Source organism: Drosophila miranda, chromosome XL (genome assembly GCF_003369915.1).
Source record: "Drosophila miranda strain MSH22 chromosome XL, D.miranda_PacBio2.1, whole genome shotgun sequence".
Lineage (NCBI taxonomy): Eukaryota > Metazoa > Arthropoda > Insecta > Diptera > Drosophilidae > Drosophila > Drosophila miranda.
Window position 1 is genome coordinate 18,275,370 of NC_046673.1, and position 24,257 is coordinate 18,299,626.

At 45.2% G+C, this 24,257-nt stretch overlaps 1 protein-coding gene across 2 annotated transcripts; it reads left to right on the forward strand.

Annotated features, from left to right (window-relative positions):
• Nucleotides 1-1,867: 1,867 nt before the first annotated feature.
• LOC108164529 (glutamate receptor-interacting protein 1) lies at nt 1,868-23,006 on the forward strand. Of its 2 annotated transcripts, none has more exons than XM_017300321.2 (10): nt 1,868-2,066; nt 15,889-16,008; nt 18,058-18,276; nt 18,343-18,536; nt 18,596-18,954; nt 19,080-19,243; nt 20,272-21,562; nt 21,624-21,826; nt 21,896-22,380; nt 22,441-23,006. In XM_017300321.2, the coding sequence occupies exons 1-10, from the start codon at nt 1,868-1,870 to the stop codon at nt 22,540-22,542; spliced, it is 3,336 nt and encodes a 1,111-aa protein (XP_017155810.1). In that variant the 3' UTR covers nt 22,543-23,006. The 2 variants fall into 2 exon arrangements, with proteins under 2 accessions (XP_017155810.1, XP_017155811.1); XM_017300322.1 differs by having other exon boundaries at nt 18,346-18,536; nt 22,441-22,542.
• Nucleotides 23,007-24,257: the final 1,251 nt, after the last annotated feature.

The window sequence follows — 24,257 nt, forward strand, 5'->3', positions numbered from 1 at the left end:
ATCAATCAGCTTCGATCATTAGTCGGGGTCATTAAAGACATTATATGGGGAGCGAGCACCACTCCTGCCATTCCATCCCACTGTGTCATTGATAGAAGGAGATGAGGAAACCATTTAACACGGAAGAGGGAATAAGGGAGGCATAAAAATAAATTCGTATTGGCCATGGGCGTCGGGAGGGGAGTGGGGCGCAGGGTAGGCTTAGCCCAATATGGGCACGTAGTATTCCTGGTGGGATTTACGGAAATCATCCATAAATCTGCAGTCTTAACCTTAAAGGTGGCAACATTTGTACTTGCTGTTGAAAGAGATTTACGGGGGCCGGGCCAAGCAAATGTATTGAAAAACCATCTCCATGTCAATAACCTCGAAGAAAGCCTTTTGTGCCTGCCATATGCCATCTGCTGTAGAATTCCCTCTTAATATTTACTGATTGATTGGCGACATACATTTTGGAAGCGAGTGTAAACAGTGCTGGTCACTGCACTCACGCGAACAGAACAACCTACAAATAACTGTAACTGTAACTGCAACTGCAACTGTTGAACGTATGTAACTCTCATTGAAGCATCAGCAGAACAGAGCAGATGTTCTCCTTTCTGTTTCTTCCTCTGCCTTTTCCTAATCCGCTCGCGTGCTGTCCAATTTTGGGCCTATTTCTGTCTCCCTCTGACCATTTAAGCTGTTTCGTGACTAATTAGCAAATTTTGCGACATCGGTTCCGACTGGGGCAGCGCGCATACACATGGAGGTCAATCGTAAGCAGTAGGGGCCAAACCCAGGCCCATTTTCATCACATCACCCATCATCATCATCATCAGCTGATTGTCATGCACTTCCATCATAACACCAAGCGACTGCCTGAAGGGAGGTTGGAGTGGCGGGCATTGATTTGAGTGCTTTTCCCCAATGGAATGGCCAGCTCTCATGCAAACGTTCCGTTTCCTTTCCTGCAACACCACCAAAAACAGAAGCACCAACAGCAACAACAACAGCGCACAAACATATGAGAGCACAAGAGAGCGCAGCAAACATTCTTAAGGCCTGTCTAAACGGGATATCAGGCGGTGGTATCGGTGGTATGCCTCACTTTGTAAGCTGCAAAATGAGTCAAATTTTTATTGCAGCGTGATATTTTTAAGTGTCAGATTAAATTGTGATTCTATACCTATAGAATTGCTTCGAAACACATTCACATCGCGACCATACAAGGATTAATATTAATACATAATTGCAAAATTAATACATAATTTTTTTCAAACTTACGTTAACATCGATAAAAAAATGTATTAAAATTTGTATAACCAAATTAGAATCGAAAATTATCTGAATAACTCGTCATTGTGCGTTGTCCGGCCGCTGCTGCTGCCTTGTTTAGACAGGCCTTTAGAGAGAGAGCGTGCTCTCTGCGCCTGCGCTGCGAATAGATAGAGAGAGGGAGCGAGAGCTGGCGCAAGATCGCATTTTCGCTTTGTTGCTGCCTCCTCAATTCGTTCCTCGGCCATTCAAAAATTTCGGCCCGAGTGGCGCGCATCGAAGGCGTCGTGTTCTGTCGTTCGCTTCGAATGGAATTTCGAAATTTGAATTGAAATTGAATTAAAAATCGAACCGGGCGCTTTTCCCCACGTCTGCCAACCCACCATCTCTTATTTCGAGTGTGCTCTGAATTTTTCATTGAATTTTTTTTGCTGTTTTTCTACGGTTTTTGTGTGAAAATGTTTTTGAATCTTGTGCAGATTCGGTTCGGCCAGGCCAGACGGTTCTTGGATGGTATTCAGACATCCTAGGCAACACCTTATAAATAAAATCCCGCAGAGAGATTTAAATACCCTAAATACTGATCCCGATCAGAGCTGATCAGAAAATAATGAAATTGTGGAAATCGAAGAAGCCCATCGTGGGTTGTGTGCCCGGCAAATCCTCGGCCCTCAAGCAGGAGCAGGAGCTCCATCACCATCATCATCCACAGCATCCACAGCACAATCCACATCCCCATCCACAACAGCAGCAGCAGCAGCATCCACAAGCCGAAAGCAACGGAATTGCATTGGCGCCCATGCTATCCGGTAAGTATTTCCTATTTCTATTCTATACTTCGCCCCCTATTTCCCGTTGAATGGAACAAACATATTTTTCCCTCTAAGCATGTGTGTTCCCATTTTCCGATTTCCTTCAGGGCCCCGCACTCCCCTTCCTCACCCATTCAGGGTTATCGCATTTCCGCTCAAGGTGGGCACGGACGGTCGCGGCGGCCCTCAAAAGTGCTCGTCTTTAGCTTTTTTTTTTTTTTTTTTTGTATCTAGATATCTGTGTATTTGTATCTGTGTAGAAGCTTCTTGTTTGACAGTTTCAATTAAAAGTAATTGCTCGCTTTCCGTTTCCATTTTCATTCTCATTTTCCAACTGGTTTGTGAAACGGTGATCTATCTGATCCGGAGACCCCCACAAAAAGATTTATTTGTTATGGGATCTTTACCCGATAGAACACCAAGCTTTGGAGTAAAACTAAATGTGAATGAAACCGTTGCAGATCGGTCGTGTGTCTACCGGTAGGGATTTGAATCCAAATAATAGATCGTAAATATTCCTATATTTTTAGGTGATATCTCTTTGGTCTTTTTTTTTTTTTTAATATTTAGATATAAAGGATACATAGGAGAATAGTTGATTATCTCTGACCTATGTATCTCTGTGTCTCCCAGGGATTAAAGATCCAACAAAAAGCCGCCAACCAAAGGGATCGGTGAGGAGGGGAGGTGAGAGAAGAGGAGAGTTATGGCCCACAAGAAAACAGCTTAAGCATCTCAACTCTTCAAGTTGCAATTGCAGAAGAGAGAGAAGCCACAAATGTATCTGTGTATCGTAGCGAGAGTGTATCTGTGTATCTTTCAGGGGGGGTATCTGTATAGCTGCGTCGTGTGCGCGGTCTTAAATTGCATTTGATGAATTTATGGCATGGCAGGCGCAATTAAGCATTTAATTAAATATTTCTGATGCGCGCCGCATTGTTGTTGCCCCGACTACTGCCTCAGGCCTCCTCCTGCCCCCACCCTACAGCGCTTTGGGCTTCATTTTCCTGTGCGGAATGCTGCTGCTGCTGCTGCAGATTGTTGATAAGGCGCCAGACACTGGCGATTGATTGTGTGGCACGAAAACAGACAAAAAAGATGCATAGACACAAAGCCAAAGAAAAGCTAGAGATACAAAGATATAAAGCCAAAGGAAAGCAAAAGATACATACATAGATGCAGGACCAGAGTAAAACATAGATAAAGCCAATGGAAAGTTAAAGATAAAAATGGGAATAGATGCAAATATAGTTACACAAAATAGATAGATGGACACAGAGCTCGAGGTGCAGGATACAAAGATGAAGATACATTCGTGCATTTGTGCTGCTGAATTTTGCCGGAAAACCCTGGCTGGTAAGGAAAGGTTTTTAACTTTGAATTGAATATGTTTCTATCAGATACTTTATCTGTATATGTATACAAATCGATGCCCAAAACATAGGCGGTGACGCACTCATCATCCGTCAAACTCCAGCGCCAGCGTCAGGGTTGGGGGTAGGGACAGGGACAGGGGCACGTCACCGACCAGATGTCACTTGTTTACACAAACAACAGCTCCAGCAATAAATACAGAAAGAACAATCACTCGAAGCGATTGATTCCATTCCGGAATCAAAGAGCAAACACATACCATGGGCCAGAGCCTGAGCCTTAGAGAAAGGTGTGTGCAATGTCGAAAATGCAGCCAAAGAGAAGCCGCAGCTGGAGCCCAAAATCAAACATACCAGTGAGGGCCAACAGATGACACTGTGCAATCCCACCACCGCAACAGCCACCCCCCACCACATACGCCCCCCCTGTACCCCTACCCCCCACAGTCCACTGCGCACTCCGCACTCCACACACACTCCACTCTCTTTTTTATGACTTGTTCTTGTTGCTGGCTCACATTAAATGCTCATAAAATCAACGACAAAACATTTGAGATACATGCTCCTCGTACATCATAAAAAATGAGTAAAGACAACACCGATAAAAAGGGTATGAAGGGGGGTGGTGGGGTTGAGCGATTGATAGGGGAAATGATAAGGGCAAAGAATATCTATCCCCCCAGGATTGGAGAGCAATCCATCTACGATGGTATGGAGTTATTCTATAGAATAAACTCCTCATATCGGTCTCAAAATAAGCTGATCCTTCCAGGGTCTTTCGGTTGGAAACGGCCACCGATTGACTGGAAGTTGTTCGAATAGCTGGAACACCCATTCTCATAAAATGATGCGATAAAATCTATGGAATTTTGATGGTCATTAGTCAATGACAGCGACAGAATTAGAAAATAATAAAAAAAAAAAACATCGAACTGGAAAATGGGAAATTTTTTGGCCCGTTTATCGTAAAATTTTGTTGTTGCTTTGGTTCCTGTTCCGTTTTTGTTTTTCGTATGAATTTTTACGAGTTGATGGGAACGGCACTAAAAAAAAAACGGAAATAGTTTCGGAGTAAGATCTATCTGTCTGCCCTTGAGGAGTGTATACCCCCTCGCCCAAATTTTTCTTCTCCTTACAATTTACAGCTTATTTGAGTGGAGTTTTGATTGCTCTTCTTCTGCTCCTTCTTTCTGTGCCTATCCTTCTGCATTTTCTGTTTCTTTTCATTTTCGGTGGCCTTGCCCTTCTTCCGCTTCTCCTTCTTCTGCAGCTTTTGCAGCCTTCATCTACGGTGGTACTCTCTTCTTTCTCGTTTTCCATCCGTCCTCCTTCTTTTCCTGTTGGTTCTTTCTCCCCTCTCCTGCTTGTCTCATTTCTTTTGCTTCCACCTTCCGGTTGCTGCTTCTTCCAGCTCCCTGTAGACGCGATCCAAGAGTCTGGAAATCATTTGGTGACACTTTCCATCACTGTTGATGGCTTTATTTCGCTCTCTGGAGAATTGGAGTGCTTGTGGCTGCTTTTATCCCCTACTCTCTCAGCAAGCGGCAACAATAAAAACCGCTCATCCAGGGATTTCCATAATAGTATGCACTTCCACATCCAGGAATTGGGTACACATGGGTGGGTAAGTGTGAAGGGAATTACGATTACGATGGGTCCCGACGGGGGAAGAGAGAGAGAGAAAGAGCAATACACATTCAAATTTGTTTTCCTAGATAGAAAGAAATTGCTGAGATGCCATTGTCGCGACACCCTCGCACCCCTCCTCCAGCAGCACTTCTAATCCATTCCACTCATTTTTGGGCAATCGAACATTTTTGTGTGTGAGACCGAGCATGTGTCTGTGTGCGTGTTTATTTTTCGCCACATTTCGGACGTCGAGTGTAAACAAAGCAATGCATTGTGAAAGAGAGAGATGGGGCCAAGAGGGAAGAAGACTCTAAGCAAAGAGAGAATAACGAGAGAACTCGAAAATTTGACGCAATTAAATCCAAAAGTGGTGGGTGGTGGGGGGGCAGGCGTGATTCCTCTGCCTTCAGTTCGACGTCCAACAGTTGGTGTTGTTTATGAGGAATGGGCTGTAGCTGTGGCTGTGGCTGTGGCTGGGGCTTGGACTGGAGATGTAGTACCACTCTCCAGCATTTCTTTTGTTTTTGGGGCGTGAAAATCCTTTTCCTCTCCCCTCTGTCATAAAGCTGCCAAATCAGACGGAAACGCAAATGTGCGACAAATGCAACGGTTCTGCATACAGTACAACGGCGGCCGAGCGGCAGCAGAGCAAGGCAGAGGGAATCAACAGAGGGCGAAAGGGAATACACAAACACAAAGCGCAGTAGCGGCAGAGGGCAGACAAACGGCAGGCAGAGCAGCGCAGCGCAACGCAACGCGCAGCTCCCAGAAACGGGAAAAGCATAGGGAAGAAGAAGAAAGCACAAACAAAGCGCAGTGCCGGGCAGAGAAGAGCAAGCAGCAGGCAAATGCCATTTGTGCGCACAGTGGGCCACATAGGGACACACAATAGATCACAACAATCGTTTGGGCGAAGCACGGGGGTTGGGTTTAGTGGGGATTGGGAGTAGTGGCAGCTGTTGCCGGCTGATAACGCAAATAAAGTTCCGCTACAAAAGCAGGGACAAAAAGTTCACTGCACTTCCGTTGAACTTTCTCTGGGATTGATTTTAGAGAGTGTAGGGGGTTGGAGGTGGTGGAATCGAAATGAGGGACATCAATATATAGAACGATTATCCCCCTCTTCACACATCTAAGACTTGGAAGGCTGTGTTCCACTGTGCCACTGAATTTTGAAAATATTCTACAAATATTAACCAAGATGTTTCTATTCACCCTGCATACGTAAATATTTGTGTGATCTCCAGTAAAATAAACTTTTAAGGAGAATTTCTTTCTTCAAGAGAAACTTTATTATTTTCAAGTAATTTTGTCAAATATTTTTTTGATCTTTCTTCCAGTCGTAGCCCAGGACCCTTTTGAAGTTCCTTTAGTTTTTGTTTTTTTCGTGTGTGTGTGTGTGTTTCCAGAACCAGAACCAATTTTGGTTTTATGGCCACTTGGTCCCATGGTTGGTTGTACTTTTTGTTTTTGTACATAGTTTTCGCTGCTTGAATGGCGTGTTGCAAACATTTTGGTGCCACTTGGATTGCCGGCTGTCCCCCCTGCCGCTGTCATTTTACTTTGCCGCTGTCGGGTGTTGCCAGAGCTTGTGGTTCTGTTTACTCTTTACTTTTCGATGCTGCGCGAAATCTGCCACAACAACAAGAACAACAAAAACAACACAACCGACGGCGACGTCACTCATCAGCAAACATAAACACGAACAAACATGCACACAAACACATACACTCTATGAAAAGGGAGTGGGGGAGGGGAGGGAAGGAATGGAATGGAGAGATGGAGAAAGAGTGTGCAATCTATTTAGAATTGAAAATACATTCATATTGCAGTCGCAGTCGCCGTCGCCGGTGCAGTCGTAGAACAGACGCCGTCCTTTGTAATATTGCCAGCCACAATTTCCACAATCCACAATCCACTCATCCTCCTGCAGCCAGAAATACAAACACACATACGCATATGCACAGAAGAAAGAGCAGAAGTAGGAGAAGATGGTGGAGAAAATGTCACAATTTTAACGGTTCTGCTGCTGCGGCGGCAGCGCTGTCTAAAAATAGCAACAAAAAAAAAAAGTATATTCATGGAGCCCTGAGCACACGTTTAATGTAATTTGTTGCTGTGTTAATACCCTGGAAGAGGGTATTCCGCTTTCGGTTAGATGTCTGTAACACACATGCATACAATCATACATACATATATGATGTGTTTAGAAGGAAGCTTTTCCGATCCCATGAAGTCATTTAAGCATTTCCCATTTCAGTTTATTATCAATATACCATACCATAGTAGTAGCTCCCCATGGGAACCATCGATTTGCAAGGGTATCAAAAGAGTCATAATATTCCTTGTTGCTGCTGTCGCGGCGACGCTTTTGTCGTCGTCTACCGTTTGGATTAATTTGTAGAAAAGACAGCTTCCCCGCCTCTTGACTCTCTTCATGCGCACGCCAGCCATCCGCGCTGCACACTCCTACCCCTGCCGACCCGCCTCTTCGGCTCTCTCCCACTCTCTGGCCTGCATAAGTCGCAATAATTATTTGTTGTCTGTCTGCACCCCTTTCTCATAACCAACAAAAACAACAACACTCGACATGGCAGCGGCAGCGGCAGCAGCAGCAGCAACTGCACTGTCGCGATTCTCTCTCCCCCTCTTTGTCTTTCTGCAGTGCACGTGTTAATTATGAATGCAGAGAAGTTTTGGTTACAGTTGCAGCGTGGAATATCCTTGCATTTGCATGTGGGTATATACATTTGTACATATGTAGGTACACATTCGAGTATGTTCCTGCTTATGTATAGAGCAACAACTGTAAGTGTGCAAATGGTATAGTCGTGGGCCTCGACAATGAGATTCCCATTACGGATCAAAGAGGAGGGCTTTACGGTACACAAAAAAACCCTCACTATTTTCTTCGCTGAGTCTCTCTGAAAGAGACTCTGCACCGCCTGGGAATATGTTTTCTTCATTCCCACTGTAATGATGAATTTTGCTGCATCGGTAGATCAATACAACTCCGCCCATTAATTCTTATCAAAAAACCGACTCTTTCCGTTTGTTTAATCCGATATACCCTTGGGTCTCTGGAGCGTATGATGGGTACTTTGCCTGGGGCTCTCTCTCTCTCTCTCTGATAATGATTGCTGTTCATTTAATTGGAAATTCATTCCAGTCAAGGGTTGCTTAGAGCTTTGGAACTTACATAAATACCATCCATGGGCCATCAGCCATCTCTGAGATCTATCACAATCTCATTATGCGCCCCGGCCCACAGCCACACACTTGATTGCACTCTCAATATGTCCTCCATTCCCACTTTAAATGAGATTTCAAGTGTCATGAGTTGTACAAATTTGTATGCATCCCCATCCCTCACCGACAAAATTTAATGAGATCTCAGGCTCTTGACAAACAGCTATGTACACCCCTCCCCTCTCCCCTCTCCCCTTTCCACCAAAAACAGTTATCAGCAGCTGAGAACGCCTTTCATTTAGTCAACGGTGAAATTCAATAAAGATATCCACAAAATAAATACAATATCTCCGAGCCGAGATCTCTGAGCCGAACCGAACCGATCCAAAGAGAACCTTTTTATCAGAGGCACGACTACACTGCTGCTTCCCGTTCGTGCCCCGCTGCTGCGGCCCTGGATTGGTTATGGGTAATTAACATTTTGGGGCATAAATCTCTGCCCCCTTACTGATCGCAGTCGAAAGTGGAAAGAGAAGAGAGAACGAAAGAGAAAGGGAATGGGGCGTATCGCATATGGCTGTGAAATTGTCAAATATCTTTTCCACCGAGTAGCCAGAGTCGGCGGGAAAAATGTTCTGCACAAAATTATGACTCCCTCCAGCCAAAAAAAAAAAGAAGAACATAATTAAGGGGCCGATGCTTTAGATACTCTTGCCGATCGATCATGCCTCATCATATGTACCACTGTTCCACTAAGGCACACTCATCGAATGATTCGAATGCTGCCTTGATTTTCTGCAGAAATTCCCCATAAGCGAACGGATAGTTGGAACGAGAAATTGCCAGTCTCATGTTGAACATGGGATATAAGAATGAGGTCGAATGTGCTACTAATAGAAGATTTTGATTGAAGTTTAGAGAAGAAAACGAAAAGGATATAATACATACATACATATTTCACCATAGGATGGTTTCTGTATATGATGTTTTCAAAAATATATCCCATATCTCACTGCATTGCAAGCCTCATGGGACAAAGTGATAATACTCTCTCCAAAAGGGTAACTCACTGTAACACGAAATGGTCGTAAATCAATTTTGGAATTTAGCAAAGTTTCCCTCTTCTGTCGGCCCCTCTTCTTCCCCTGTTTCCCCATTCAGCCGGCTATAATTTGCGAATTGAAATATTTTCGCAAAAAGGGTGTTTAACATTGCGGAGAAAGGGGAGACACAGGACAGCGACATTTCTTACGATGTGCGAGAGAGGGAGTAATGAACGCCGCGTTCTGTTGTCAGGGCTGCAGTAGCTGTACATTTTGAGATAACACTTCCATCATCCAAGCTCAGAATAAGGAGAAACACTTGCATCTTATCAAAAAAACCATGTCGAATTATGAACCGATTGGAAAACCGATATTTCAGGAGATTCGACTGATTGCCTAATGCGATAGCAAGTAGATTAAAAAGACTCTCGTCTTTGATATCGAAAATGTAGGTATACAAATGTGTTTAAGCTTTTCTGTCACAAAAAGCCCAGTCAAAGGTTTTGTCGATAATCGATTCGATTGTTTGCCTTGCAGCCCTGATGGCGATTACTCATTTGGTTTTTATGTTGAATGAATGTCAACTGGGAGGGCCACGCGATGACGATCACAATCCTCCCATCCTCCCATCCTGCCATGCTCCCATGCCATCGCTGACAGTCGTCGCTGTTTGTGCGTGTCTGGGCTGCCTTTGGGCTCGCCCTTTGGCGCGACTTGCGGCTGTTGCACTTTGGCTTGCAGGGCCTCTCCGCCTGCCACTGCAACTGCCAGAGGCCCCGCTTTGTTGCGGCTTTATCAGATGTTGACATTTTTCTGTGCGGAACCACACTCGAGTTCATTTGCAATAATTGGTTTTCCTTGTCTTTCCCTCAACACACGAGTGGAGCGGAGTACAGTTCCGCACCGCACCGCACCGCACGGCAGGGAGAAGAGTGTGTGTGTGTGTGCGCCTTGTGCTAAATAGATTCTGTTGGGAAATTTTTGACATATTTTCACGCCCAAACGTGTGTCCATTAATAAGTCAACGCCATCCGTCCGTACGTCCGTCGTCTGTCCAACGTCCATTGCGTTGAGGTTAATGGATACATGGGGTACCATGGATGACGTGCCCCCAAGTGGCAGGCAGCTCCACTCCATACCACTCTTAAGGCTACTGCTGGAACTGGAACTGGAACATATTCCACAGAGAGCGTCGAGGCTAAATGGAAGCAATAACAAAGCCTCAAGTTGCCAATAGATTGCGGCATGTCAATCAATCAATCAATCATTCACTCACACACACATACACACCATCGAACGAGCAGTCTATCAATTGGCTGGCATATGCACAGTCAAGTCGATTGGATCTTCTAGCACCTGTCAATTTGGTTCAGATCGGATCTATGCCCTATATCTCAATTGAAGGAGCGATCTCTTGTCATGGATACAGCAGCGATGAAGATTAAATGGTAGCGGAACAGAGATCGAATACCTCTCTTCCTTCCACTGCGAATCACTTCCAATTGCGGCACAAATTTAACCTAAGTGAACGGCCAATCCAGGAAAACAAAGATACAACTAGAATTGAGCTTTCAACTGTAGAAAAAGGCTCTGAATCAGACTGTAGGAATGTGTTGGCTCCCTCTCGTTCAGCGTTCTTCGTTCATCGTTTATCGTTCATGCTCTGATCGTCCAATCTCCTTTATAATTAAGAGATCGCGTTGAGCAGATTCCGTTTCTGTTTCGTTGAATGATGTCTATTTTGTCCGTAAATGTAGCAAATCGTCATGGAATTTCTTGCATCAAATGAACCAGTCCAGAAAAGAAACACATTAATAGAGGAACAGAAAGAAAAATACAGAGTGAGAGACAGAGACCAAAGTGAGGAATGCGACCCCCAGCGATGTCTCGGCAAAAGGCAAATGATCGGCCCTTGATCCCCAGATGGAAAATGGAAGTGATGTTGGTGCCTGTTCTATGCCAGCAATCAGAGCCGCACGGAGATCTGTGATCCGTCTAATTGTCAGGATGTCTTCTGAGGAAGTAGCTGCAAGTGCCTACTCCCACACCCATCTAGCCTCTTGCCACTTGGCCGCTCTCCTTTCCTCCGTTGCGGCTGAGCGCAATTTCCGCTGCAGGCCAAACAACTGTCGCCGATAAATTTTGCCCGCAATTTCTCCGGCGACATCGTCTTCCGCCGTTGGAGAGGGCCATAAAAGCGAATAGAAATGGGCAAAAATAGTCTTAACTGCCCCACGGATATGGGATATGGATATGGCAATGGATCTTTCACTTCCAGTTGATGTTCGTTCTCCCCAACAAAACGGAACTCCGAATGGCACTGCGAATTAGCTGGGAATTGCTAATGTCTATCCATTAGTCAAATAAGTTCTCTTTTGTGGGAGTTCCCTGCGACAAGGGGAGAAGGATATTTGCGTTGCTTTTTTTGTGGAACTATAATTAAAATACATTTAAGCGTTCATGGGGTGTTTTCTTTTTAAACATATTTCACTTTTAGAACTTCCTTTCTTTAGTTTCTTGAGCTTACATTTCTTTGAACCACTTTTATCTTTATGAACTCTAGTACAAGAAACTTCAGAACAATGGTGGTTCTCTTTGTGGTATTTTAATTTATATTCTCATTGATTCATGGTTAATAGATCTTCAGACAACATAATACACGGTCTTTGTTGAGGCGCAAAAGTCGGTCCCAGAAAAGAAAAAAAAAGATATGTGTACGTTGTATGGTCTTTGATTATGCACAGTTCCCTGTCTATAGTAAATTTATTCGATAATCCCGATCACAATTTGCGACGCTTTTGAATCGGAAAGAACGATTAAATATTATCCGATCATAAACAAAACAGCAACATTTGAAACTGAAACCGGAACTAGTTCCGGACTAGCTTTCAGATGTATCTGTTGAATGCGAAACTGGCTCGGAAATAGCTTTTGAATGGCTAGTTTTCGACGATCTTACGGACAGAGCCTAGTTTCCCCTGAAACCGAAACTAGTTTAAAAAGAATTTATATTCTTGATGGTGACATGTTTCCCCTGAACCTGGAACTAGTTTCTCGGACTAGTTCGGAATACGGATCAAGCTCGAAAGTAACTTTCTGATGACAGAAGAAACTTGTTCCCAATGAGACCGGAACTAGTTCCGATTTATAGCCCCACAGACACAAACACACATGCAGACACCATATGTGTATCTAGCGATATTGCCATTAGGTTTTCGCTTCGTTTTTCTTTTATTTTTTCAACGGAGAAGGGTGTGGGTGGGGTGGGAAACACGCGTAAATCAGTTTGGAAATCAACTCGAAATTTGTCTGCATATATAAATATGTATGTGAATACATATGTACATATGTACATATATGTATATTTGTATGTGTATATATTTCATAAATCCATACGCACTCCATCACATTAGTTGGCTATTTTATGGGCTCTCTTTTCAATTTCATTTAGCGCTTGGCTCGTTTTGATTTGTTCCCCCCCTTCTTCGACGCCCCTCTCTGTCTCTCCGGCAGGAAAACGCTGTCCAGGGCATCTCTCAGACGGGTGGGGGATTTGTTTTTTTCGTTCCTCACTTTTTACTTAATTTTTGATAAAAAAAAAAAACCAAACTGAAACGTACATATAATTTCCGTTCGCCGGCTAGAAGAAAAAAACCTCAAAATCAGAAGAATAAAAAAAAAAAACTACTGGCCGGCCTCTGTTGAAATCAAAATGAAAAGCGTACATTATAAAAATAGCAGAAAAAGCGCATCCAAAAGAAATAACAGCAAAAAAACGTGAAATGTGAACACCACTTCAAAGGCGAATGCGAATCAAAAAAAAACTGTTGCAAGAAGAATCGCGGGATATACTGTATATGTATATGTGTGTGTGTGTGTGTGTGTACGTGTATGAAGATATAGCCAAAGGTGCAACTGAACCCCAAATTGGCACACCTTTTGGTGGAAAAAAGCGATTCCGTAGCCGAAGAAAACAAATTAAATGAAAATAAATTATAGAGTGGATGTGGATAGCAGGGAAGAGCCAACGGTGGGGAGAGACAACGACTGTGTGCGTGTGTGTGTGTGTGCCAGGCAAATGAAGCGAAACGCTCTATACCCTTTCAGAGACAGGGTATGTCCCTTCCAACAGCAATTTACGCTAGACAATTTGAAACAGATAATATTCGAAAATCATCAGCCAGATAAGAATGAAATGGGTAGCATTTAAAAGTGATAGGACATGGAAACGCTTGTAGATTTTTCGAAGAAAATTAAAATAATATACAGAAAAAATTAGATAATAAATTAATATAAATAAAAAAATATTTGTCAGAAGTATTGATTTGCCGATGTTTAATGAAATTTGATTACGATTTTTCAAATAAAATTTAAAAAAAATACAGAAAAAATTTGATACAAAATTAATATAAATAAGAAAATAATTAAAATATTTGTCAGAAGAATTGATTTGCCAATATTTAATAAAATATGATTACGATTAAAAAAAAAAAAAATAAAATACAGAAAAAATTTTATAAAAAATTAATATAAATAATAAAATACATTTTTGTGAGAAGCATTAATTTTCGATTGATTGTTGCTCTATAATAAGTATTCAGATAGAGCTAATGCTCTAATTATCTCTCTAAAATTACAAATAATATACCCCTAAAGACAAATAACCGAAAATGATCTGCCAGATTAGAATAAAACGGCTAAAATTTAGAAAATGATTGCAATCAAATGTAAAAACATTGGAAAATGTAGAGATACAGAATACAGAACTCTCTTAAATTTAATCTAGATTTTAGATTGTTTGTTATTCGATACCTATTCTCTGATAGATCTAACACTCTCATGCCCTTCGTTTGATTTGGTTTAAAAAACTCCCCCCTCCAAAAGGCGGATGGAAGAGCATCTACGTTTCGGCGTTTTGGTTTTGCGGGTCTCACATGCACTTTTTTAGGCAGATATACTCGTACATACACTCGTATTTCTCTACCGCCGGCGCCGACGTACGTTTTTCCAATTTTGTTGTTTCTTCTCGTTTTCATTTTCATTTTCGTTTTGTTTTCCGTTTTTTGTTGCTGTTGCTCTTGTTTTTTTTTTTTTTTTGGCTTTTTCCCTAATTATTGTTGTTGCTTCTTCTGGTTCATAGTCGGGCGGCGGCGGTCGCATTAAGAAAAACTTTATGCGCCATTGAAGCGTTCGAAAATAAAAGTCGCGTCCGCGTCCGTAGCGGTCGCCGTTTGCCGCTTGCCGCTTGCGTCAAACTTGTGGCAACGTGTGTCCGTGTGTATCCGTTACGCACACGATGGACACCGGGGGGGGGATGGGAGGCCAGAGGCCAGAGGCAGGGCGGATGATGGTGGATGATGTACGCCGTAATTGTAGCAGATCGCGTATACGCCGCATGGTCCAAATGTTGCAACATGAAAAGATACAGAGGAATAGAGAGGAAGACGCTGCCGTTGGGTGCCATGCATTGTATTGAATGGTGTATCCGTAATTGGGGTTTTTGGAGAACCCTATTTTTTGCGACCGAAAATATTGAAATTTGCATTCAAAGATTCCACAACAAGCCAGAAAGATATCTATCTGCAGAATTGGCTAAGAAATAATCTCGATTTTGGTCCCTAAGCATTAATAATCAGATAAAATACTGATAATGGTCGAATAAGAGCGATAAAATACCTATAGGGTCAATAAGGATGGATAAAATACCAATAAAGACCGATCTAAAATCCATAATAAGAACTGATACATATGGATTGATTGGGATTGGGTCAATGAAAGACGACGAGGATGACGAGAACTTCCTAGATGGCGACATCTTAATTTTTTCTGAATCTTATAGAACGCGCTTCTAAGAAAATTCTTCGATAAGATTCTTCTTAGCATAGTCTCTGGCTATAAAATAGCTGCCGCTGCTTCCTGCTTCCATTCCCTCCGTTAGATTTGGGCTTTTATGCCTGCTCTTCAGCCACGTGGCCTCAAGTATGGATCTTTGGCATTGCAAAAGTTATGCCATTATGTACATATATCGATGTTATTTCCCAATTTTCCCAAGTGATCCTCTGTCTGTTTTGCTGTTTTGCTATTTCTGTGGAGCCATCATCTGGCATTCTTATAGGAGGAGGAATCATATAAGATTAATTGACTTCTGTTTTGTATCTGTATCTGTGTCTGTTGCTCATCAGAGAGTGGGGATTCATACGAAATGGCTTCTTATGGATGGAATTTTAATTGAGACTTTTGGCGACGCTGAAGGTCGTTTTCGTATTGGAAATTTGCTGGATTCTTCGAAATCTGATGAATGTATTTACTTCTATGGATACCTCGCCCCAAGTGGTGCCACAGATGCGTGGGGCAGCAATACGGCTGTGTGTCTGTGTGTTTCTTTTGATCTGCGGGTCGGATCCCTTCTTTTGGTGTGGCAGAATAAATTAAGAAATGCAGCTGCTTTTGGGTTTGCAAAAAAAGCAACACGAATGACCAGCTTGCTTGCCACCTTTGATGTTTGTGGCAACCAAACGTCTGTCTCTCTCTCTCACACTCTCTCCTAATGTTCTCTCCGTTTGTGTTTTTGTGTTTCTATTGCAGTCGATCGAGCCATGAGCCCAGCACAGTCGGAGGACTCTGGACTGGCACCGGAACGGGGCACCACCTATGCCACCATCACACTGCCACGCAATGCCCTCCATCTGGCCATCACATTTGCAGGTAAGTCACCCCTCCCTCCCACCATATTCCCATGCCCCTTTTTGGAAATTTGATAGTCGATAGGGGGCCTGTCATAAGGCGGTAATCAGCGTCAATCTGTCCATCCAGTAATCCAATAATTGCTGCAAAATATCGCTCTCTCAATCGAATCAATTGATTGACTCAAAGCCTAAATTATGCGGGTCTTCAGATTATGACAGACAGAGCAGAGCGCCTTGTTGGATCTCACAATTGAATCATTATTTTCTCTATCGAGATGCAAGATTTTCATTTCAATGAAGAGAGACGCTAATTGGACCAACGGCAGGGCCCCCAGATTCGCGGTTAGAGATCGAATTGAAAGGGAGGAGACTCTTTGTGGAGAAAATTACCTTTAATTATACATTTTTTTAATACACACGTTGATTTGTTGAACAAAAGAGAGAGGGAGAGAGAGAACTGATATTCTGCCGTAGAATCCCCAAGTGAATGGCAAACTGGCAGTCACACGTGAACATGCGAATTTCCTCGATTTTGGAACTGTGGTCTAAAGCCATTGCTCTGACTTTCACTCGAATAGCTCATTTTCCAGACTTTAGACCCTCAAAAAAAATGGAGCTATCAATCGAGGGGGATCTCTGGGTTTTCTCTCCCACGTTGAGGGATTCTTTCCATTTCCGCTGATCTCCCAGACACCGCGACCCTCCTTTGTGCTTCCTGCGTCTTTCAATGTCAAGTGAATGGCAAGTTTGCCAATCACGCGTGAACGTTTGTACTGTTGTTAATACAAGATTCCCCAGATAATTTCATATCTCGTATCTGTATAGAATCTGCCTTCGATTTTGGACTTCCGTCTCTGTGGCTCTGTCATCGACTCGTCAGCCGACAGACGGACAGACAGACAGAAAGCCAGAAAGCTCCGCGAAACGCAAGTGAATCGAAATAACAAAACCGTAAATAAAGAAATCGAGTAAAAAAACAACAACGCCGGACTCTAGGTTTGGGGGCAGCCGCAATGAGAGCACAAAGTGGCAGATTGCCAAAACAACAACAACAAAAAAGAGAAAGAAAACTAGAGAAAATGAGGGGGAAAAACTAGGAAAAAAAAACTACCCGTCGGAGGCGACGCTTTATGACAAACGTGTTGCAGAGGCAGCAACAGAAGATGCCGCTTACGTCAGAGGCGACTCGACTCCCCCGCGATACTAAGGTTAAACCCCCAGACCGCAGCAACGACCCTTGCCCCAATCCCATTCGCATTTCCCAGCCCCCCCCCCATATGCCAGAAGATTAGTCAAAAAAAAAAAAAACAGAGAGAGACGAGACGAGACAGAAATCTGAATTGGTTGGACTTTATATTCTGTGATTCAGAATCGACAAAAATCGTACCAGATACGTATGTACATATATATAGTATACGAGTATATATGTATTATTATGTCTGGCCAGCGACTGACGCCCCATCCCGTCGGGGGGTGGGACTGGGACTGGGACGGGGGCTTTTACTATGTAGATTGGAACGATGATTTATTTTGGCAGCGACAACAGCATCAGAGACGCAGACTCACAGACACGGACCCACAGACATAAAGACAGAGCACATTATCGACAGAGAGACGGCAACAGCGACGCGTTCCGCATTCAAATCAAATGATTCGGTGCCCATGCTGTCTGGGCGATCGGCGGAAACAGAAAACATCCCTCGAAATGGGAGAGTAAAACACCCTCATCCTCCCCATCAATCGACAGCTCCTATAAATCAATGCCGAAAGCTCAAATTATTTTGAAGGGTCTAAAGTCTAGGAAACAGGTTCCTACGGATGTGGCTTTGAACCACAGTCCCACTACCAGAACACCTTCGAGGACATTCGCATGTTCACGTGTGACTGCCAATTTGCCAATCACTTTGCGTGTTAATCGTTAAAAAAGACAACGAATCACTTGGTTTCCCTCTTTGTCCTTTCGCTTATGGGAACATCGAGTGCAAAATCATTTGAGGTTGGCGCTACTGTTTAAAGTTTCTTCAATATATCTTAAGCACTCTTCTCCCTTCCTTTCTCGCCCGAACAGAACGTAACGATCTTTCGTATCCCCCCGTTGTGGGTGCCCTCAATCCGGTGGGGCATGCGGCGGACTTTCTGGCGCCTGGGGATCGCCTGCACCAGATCGATGGCATCTCCACCATTGGCCTCAGCAATCAGAAAGTGATGAATATGCTCTGTACCGATGCCGGAGGAGGAGGAGGAGGACCAGCCATCGTTGAGATTGAGTACTCGCTGCCGGAATACAGTAAGTGGATGAAAACGATGATCCTTCAGATCAGATGGTGTATCTCTGTATCTTTCGCTCTCTCAGCAGTTTCCCAGAATAGTCTCTGTGTATCCTCGAAATTGGCACAGATCACCGTCGAGCGGGAGAGCGGCTGCCTGGGTCTGACGCTGCGCGGCGGTGCCGACTATCCGCTGATTGTGACCCATGTCCGTCCCCATGGACCCGTCTACAAAACAGGACGCATCAAGCCCGGCGATCGTCTGCTACGAGTAGATAATGTGAGTATCCCCCGCAGCCCCTGAGCCCTTGATGATCCATGTTTCCCCCCAATTTTCAGATCTCGCTGATTGGCAAAACCCTGGCCGAGGCCCAGCAGATCATCAAGTGCGGCGGTGTTCATGTGTCCGGAGGCTACACCAATTTGACCATCGAATACGATGTGTCCGTTGTCCAGAGCGTCGAATTCTCCATGGGTCCCCTGCTCATCGAGATCGAGCGTCCCATGAACGACAAGCTGGGCCTCGTGTTGTGCAACTATACCGCAGCGATGGCAGCGGCGGGATCCTCCTCCGTATCTGGCTCTGGGTCGAGTACACCTTCCAGTGGCGGGGGCGAGAAGATGGAGGATATGGTGATGGTGGTCACCCAGCCGGGGGTCTATATAGCGAGCATACTGCCCGCCAGCATTGCCGATCGGTGAGTGGAAGACTGACGATGGGAATGGGATCGACATCGAATGAATGATGTCATCTGTGTGTTTCGGTCTCTTTGAGTCTCTTACATTGTTTCGGTTTTGGTTTTGGTTTCGGTTTCTGTTACAGATGCGGCGCCTTATCCGTTGGCGATCAGGTGCTCTCCATCGACGACACCATGATCGAGCATTCGGCCTACAGTCCCGACGAGGTAATGACCATATTGGACACCAGCACAGGACGGGGCTACACGCAAATGCAGATCATGCCCGCTCACGCTCTGGCCCGACGCGGTGAGTTTTTCCACAACGATCCAGCGATCCACTTTCCCCATTTGGCTATCGACTCTCGGCGATCAGCCAGAGGCAGGCTCCCAAGCGGCGCGACGAAGGTCTGGCGTAGGCGTCACGGCTAATGAACAGAGTCGTTCGATTCTCGATTGTTGAACAGTTGAAACAATAGTCGGAAAGACAGACAGAGCCCAAAGTGTGGGGTTTCTTGAGGAGTTGCTACAAGAAAAAGGAACCTAATATTCATGGGACTCTGCAGAAAGATGGGATGGTATTTAAAGTGGAAATGGAACTATCAGTTGCAGTAGTTCAATGGTAATACTTTCGGGGGTGGGATGGGGTAAACTCGTACGAAAGACCGGCCGAACACGAACTGTGTTTTGAGCGCTCTCTTCTGAAAGCTACTCGTACTTTCAAAAGCCACGTTGAAAAAATCACGTTCAATACCATTGAAATGTATGAACGTTACTCATGTTAGTATAGAGATTATCTTTGCCTGTACCGCGTCATGCGGCAGTGCCCCTCGGTCGATTGTCTGCCTGATTTAAGCGCATAAGAAGCTTCGTCTTGGATCGTCTGGTGGCAGTTTCTGTTCGAACTACACTCTCAGATGGTGTTCAATCCACCCTCGTTGGAGCCCAATCAATTGGCTTCTCTATGTTTCTTTCGTTAATTTGTTAAGCAAACACACGAAAGACGAGACAGACAGACAGAAAGACAGAGAGACGTGTATGTAGATGGGAAATGCTTCTGCTTCTGTCCCCCCAATCGATCGAATGGAGTCGTCTGAAAACAATGGAAATGGAATCAAAGTGGAAGCGATCGATGATAGAGGGGAGGGGGCCCCATCAATTCTCCAAGAGATGGAGGACACAGCAGCTGTGGGGCGACACTAAGCTGTGGATCAGTTCAGGGTTATTTAAAAGCTTTTATTGGATTTAGAGAGCAGAGGGAGCAGGAGTTCTCGTAGAAGCTGCTCCCATTCCATTCCTTTCCGTTCTATTTCCATTTCTAATTCTTGTCTTTTGCAGGTCACACGGCGCTGGGGAGTCCAAAGTACAGCTTCAGCACTCTGGAGTCCCGCAAGTCCACGTCAGCGTCCGCGTCGACGGGCAGACAGCGGCAACGCTTCGCCAGAAAGAGCTCTCTGCCACTGGAGGGACAGCCAATGGCTGCCGCAGCTGCAGGTGGAGGAGGAGGAGGCGGAGCAGGAACAGGTCATGCCAGCAGCAGCCTGGGCTTGTGCCGGGCCGAGAGCTTTCCCGTGCTTCTGGATTGCAGCCAGGGGGCTGGCATAGTCCTTGGTGGGGATGGCAGCCAGGGAGGATGCGGAGCAGCCATGACCATTGGCCAGATTCTGGCCGATTCGGTGGCCGATCGCAGTGGCTGCATCCAGGTGGGTGACCGCATAGTGGCCATCAACAAAATGTATAGCCTGGATGCGATGGCCATGCGGCAGCTTCTGGAAGGAGGCTCCTTGCGCCACACTTCCAATGGAAACGGCCATGGCTCCAATGGGAACATTACCAACATGAACGCCCCGGCCAATTGGCTGGAGCTGGAGATTGAATTCGATATGCCCGATGCCGTGGTGCCCTCCAGCGGTGTGTTCAATGTGAAGCTGCTGCGCGCGGGCAAGTGTGGCCTGGGCCTGAGCGTGAGCGGCTCCAGCCATGGCGGTCTGGTCATCTCCGACGTGAAGATGGGCAGTCCCGCCCATCGCAGTGGCTCTCTGAGGGCGGGCGACATCTTGCTTGCAGTGGATCAGCATCCAGTGCAGCACTTTAACGTGGATTCCCTGCTCAAGGACTCTCAGCCAACACAGCAGCAGCAGCAGTCGAGCAGCAGTCCACCCGTGAGTTCCACAACGGGAGCTGACTTTACCACGCTGACCATCAAGCGTGTGGTGCTGCCCGACTTCCTGCCGATGGCCAGCAGTCCCATCTACAGTAACTGTCCAGCGGGAGCGGGTGGCATGGCGGAGCACGATCTGTACAGCAGTGCCTATGTGACGGCCGGCAAATATGCGGACTGCATCTCCCTGAAGTCTCGCACACCGCAGCCGGAGTACTTTCGACTGCCCAGCAGCATGCCCATGCAGCAGCAGCAGCAGCAGCAACAACACCAACAGCAGCAACAGGAGGAGCAGTCTGCGGTGCAGATGAGACATGTGGGGGGTGGTGGCTCGTTCAGCCGCTCGTTTGTGGGGGCTGGTGCAGTCAATACGCAGAGTTTGACCACGGAACTACCCGAGGAGGAGGACGAACAGGATGAGGACCGGGAGCAGCTCTACACGGGCTACGAACTGAATCGCTATGCCAGGTAGGCAGCTCCTACCAAAAGAGAATTATCTGATATCTAATATATGGCTCCTCTTTTGCAGTGTGGATTGCACGGCTTTGCCGCCGCCCATGGAGAGCAAGGTGTACGGTTCGGCGGCCAGTTCGAGCAGCAAGAGCAGCGGCAGCAGCCTGCATCAGATTATCTTCACCGTTCGCCTAGAGCCGAAGGGTGGCCTGCTGGGCATCACCCTGGCCGGCAGCGAGGACATCACCAAACCGATCACCATCAGTGGCCTCGTGGAGGGTAAGCCGGGAGAACAGCAAGGAGAATAGCATTTAATAGCTTTACTTATGGATTTCTCATGTTTTCCAGGTGGCATTGGCCATAAGAACGGACAGATTCATGTGGGAGATCAGCTGCTGGCCATCGACGAGCACTCGGTGCAGGGTATGCCGCTGTCGCATGCCACCAGTCTGCTGCAGAATTTGGGCGATCTTGTCGACCTTAAGATACTGCGCAGCCATGCGGATCTGGCCAACGGCAGCCACCATCTGCCCCAGACGCAGGCCATCTACGCGAAAGTGCAACGACGGCCGCGCAGTCCCAGCAAGGAGTCAACGTCCAATGGGAATGGCAGTGCCACCGGCAGTGCGAACGGCAGCACGAATGGCATTGCGAATGGGAGTGGGAAGCAGCGTATTTTCCATGTGACGCTCTACAAGGACAAGGTGTACGATGACTATGGCTTCTCCGTTTCCGATGGGCTATACGAGCGGGGTGTCTTCATAAATCGCATACGCAGTGGCGGCCCCGCGGACATGTGCAGCCTGCTTAAGCCCTTCGACCGCATCATGCAGGTAAGAAATCCATTTTCCAGTCCCCAGGATAGCTAATATTTCTTTAACCCCGACGACCAGGTGAACGAGATGAAGACGCAGGACTTTGACTGCTGCCTGACGGTGCCGCTGATAGCCGCCGCCGGTGACAAGATCGAGATGATTATGCAGCGCACAGAGTAGCTCCTGAACACGCATCACATCGGCCCCTGTTAAACTAGTTGTATGCTAAGCTAATCCTAAGTGCCATCATCCCATAACACCACAAAATCCAAACCAAACGAGAGTTTATTCGATAAGCTTATCCCAACGAGAACGGAGAAGGAGGACGAACCAGACGGCTGCCTTGAGAACACCTTTAACGACAATAATAAGCACAAAAAAATCCATGATTCGTGAATATCGTTATACCGCTACATCGCTTGCCTTTCCGCATATATCGTATCGTATATCTAGATCTTTAGTCTCTGCCATAACCAAATAATGCCCTCTTAAGGTAGTTCTGCCATAATTATACTTAAATTCTATCTCTAAACTTGTTTTCTAGCGTAAATAAATAATCTTACTGAAAGTTTGTTCGAAACTAAACAGATACCACAAAAGTAAATGTATGTGTCGGGTTTCCTGCACAGTAGCCACCCACACAACGAGTTCCTTGGTGTTTGGTTTTGTAAAGCCTACTTTCTAGGCAGTTCTAGGCCACAAATGGGCCACATTCGCTCCTATAACTCCCGTTTAGCGCGACTACAGCAATTGCATAGGCGAACAAGACAAGAATAACGGACAGCCTTAGAAAAGACACAAGCCACCAGAGAGAAGAACAAGTACAGCCAGCAGAGGAGCATTCACTGACAACAATCTCGTAGTATAGGTATATTTTATCCCTAAACGATAAGAATACTCTGAGAATAATCTTACCATCCGACGTATGGCCATTTCCACCAAAATATCCACAATGCCGATACAAATTAAAAGTAAAACACATTTCCATATTATTCTGTTCCGATATTATAATGTATTATACTGATATGGCTCAGATCTGATTCAAAAATATAGAGGATTCAATGAAGTAAAAAGTATGCAGGGCCTTGTCTGTGGTTTTTTTTAAAGAATCTGTTAAGGAATAAAATAAAAAGGGACTTAGATTTAAGGAATTGTAAGCAAACGACTGTCTTTCAGACATTCGTTAGATATGTGCCTATGTATATACTTTGAACCATTGTTTGGACTCGATTATTTGCAATAAGCATTTTCTAGGCTGTTCTGTCGAACCCCCATCGAAGTCAACAATGTTCTAATCAACACTAAACAGAGTAAACACGAGTATACATAGTATATATCCCTGTCAGAACCGCAACATCTGGCGAGATCGTTTGCAGCGCCTGTACTCTGAACCCCTTGGCACGGCTCGTGTTGCGTTTGCGTCCGTCACTGATCTTGTAAACAATTACCCCACTGAGGTTTATGCTACTCTTAACAGAGATTGTTGTTCAATGCTCCAGATTGCCGATCCCAGCTTTCAGATTGTAAGTATATTCTATTTTCAGTATTCCCACATTTACATTTATAGTGCACTGTCAACAAAAACAAATTGCTTAAGCAAATGATGCACCAAGTACCTCCAAAAAGGGGGCTCCGAGTCCCAGAGGAGTAGGGAGGAGGGAGACAGAAGGGACTCTCCGATCCGATGACGTTAGGGGGCTCTCTCAAACAATTGGAAAAACACATTCCACTGCTGCTGCTGTTGCTGCTGTAGATTTGTAATGCATGTGGATTTTGGAACCGGAATCGATTTTCGGAATCATTTTCATTTACTGCGAACTCAAAGTTCGATGCTTATCGCTGGAGGCCAAAAGTGAAATTCTCTTTTAGCTTCTGTCTGATACCCGGAAACCTGG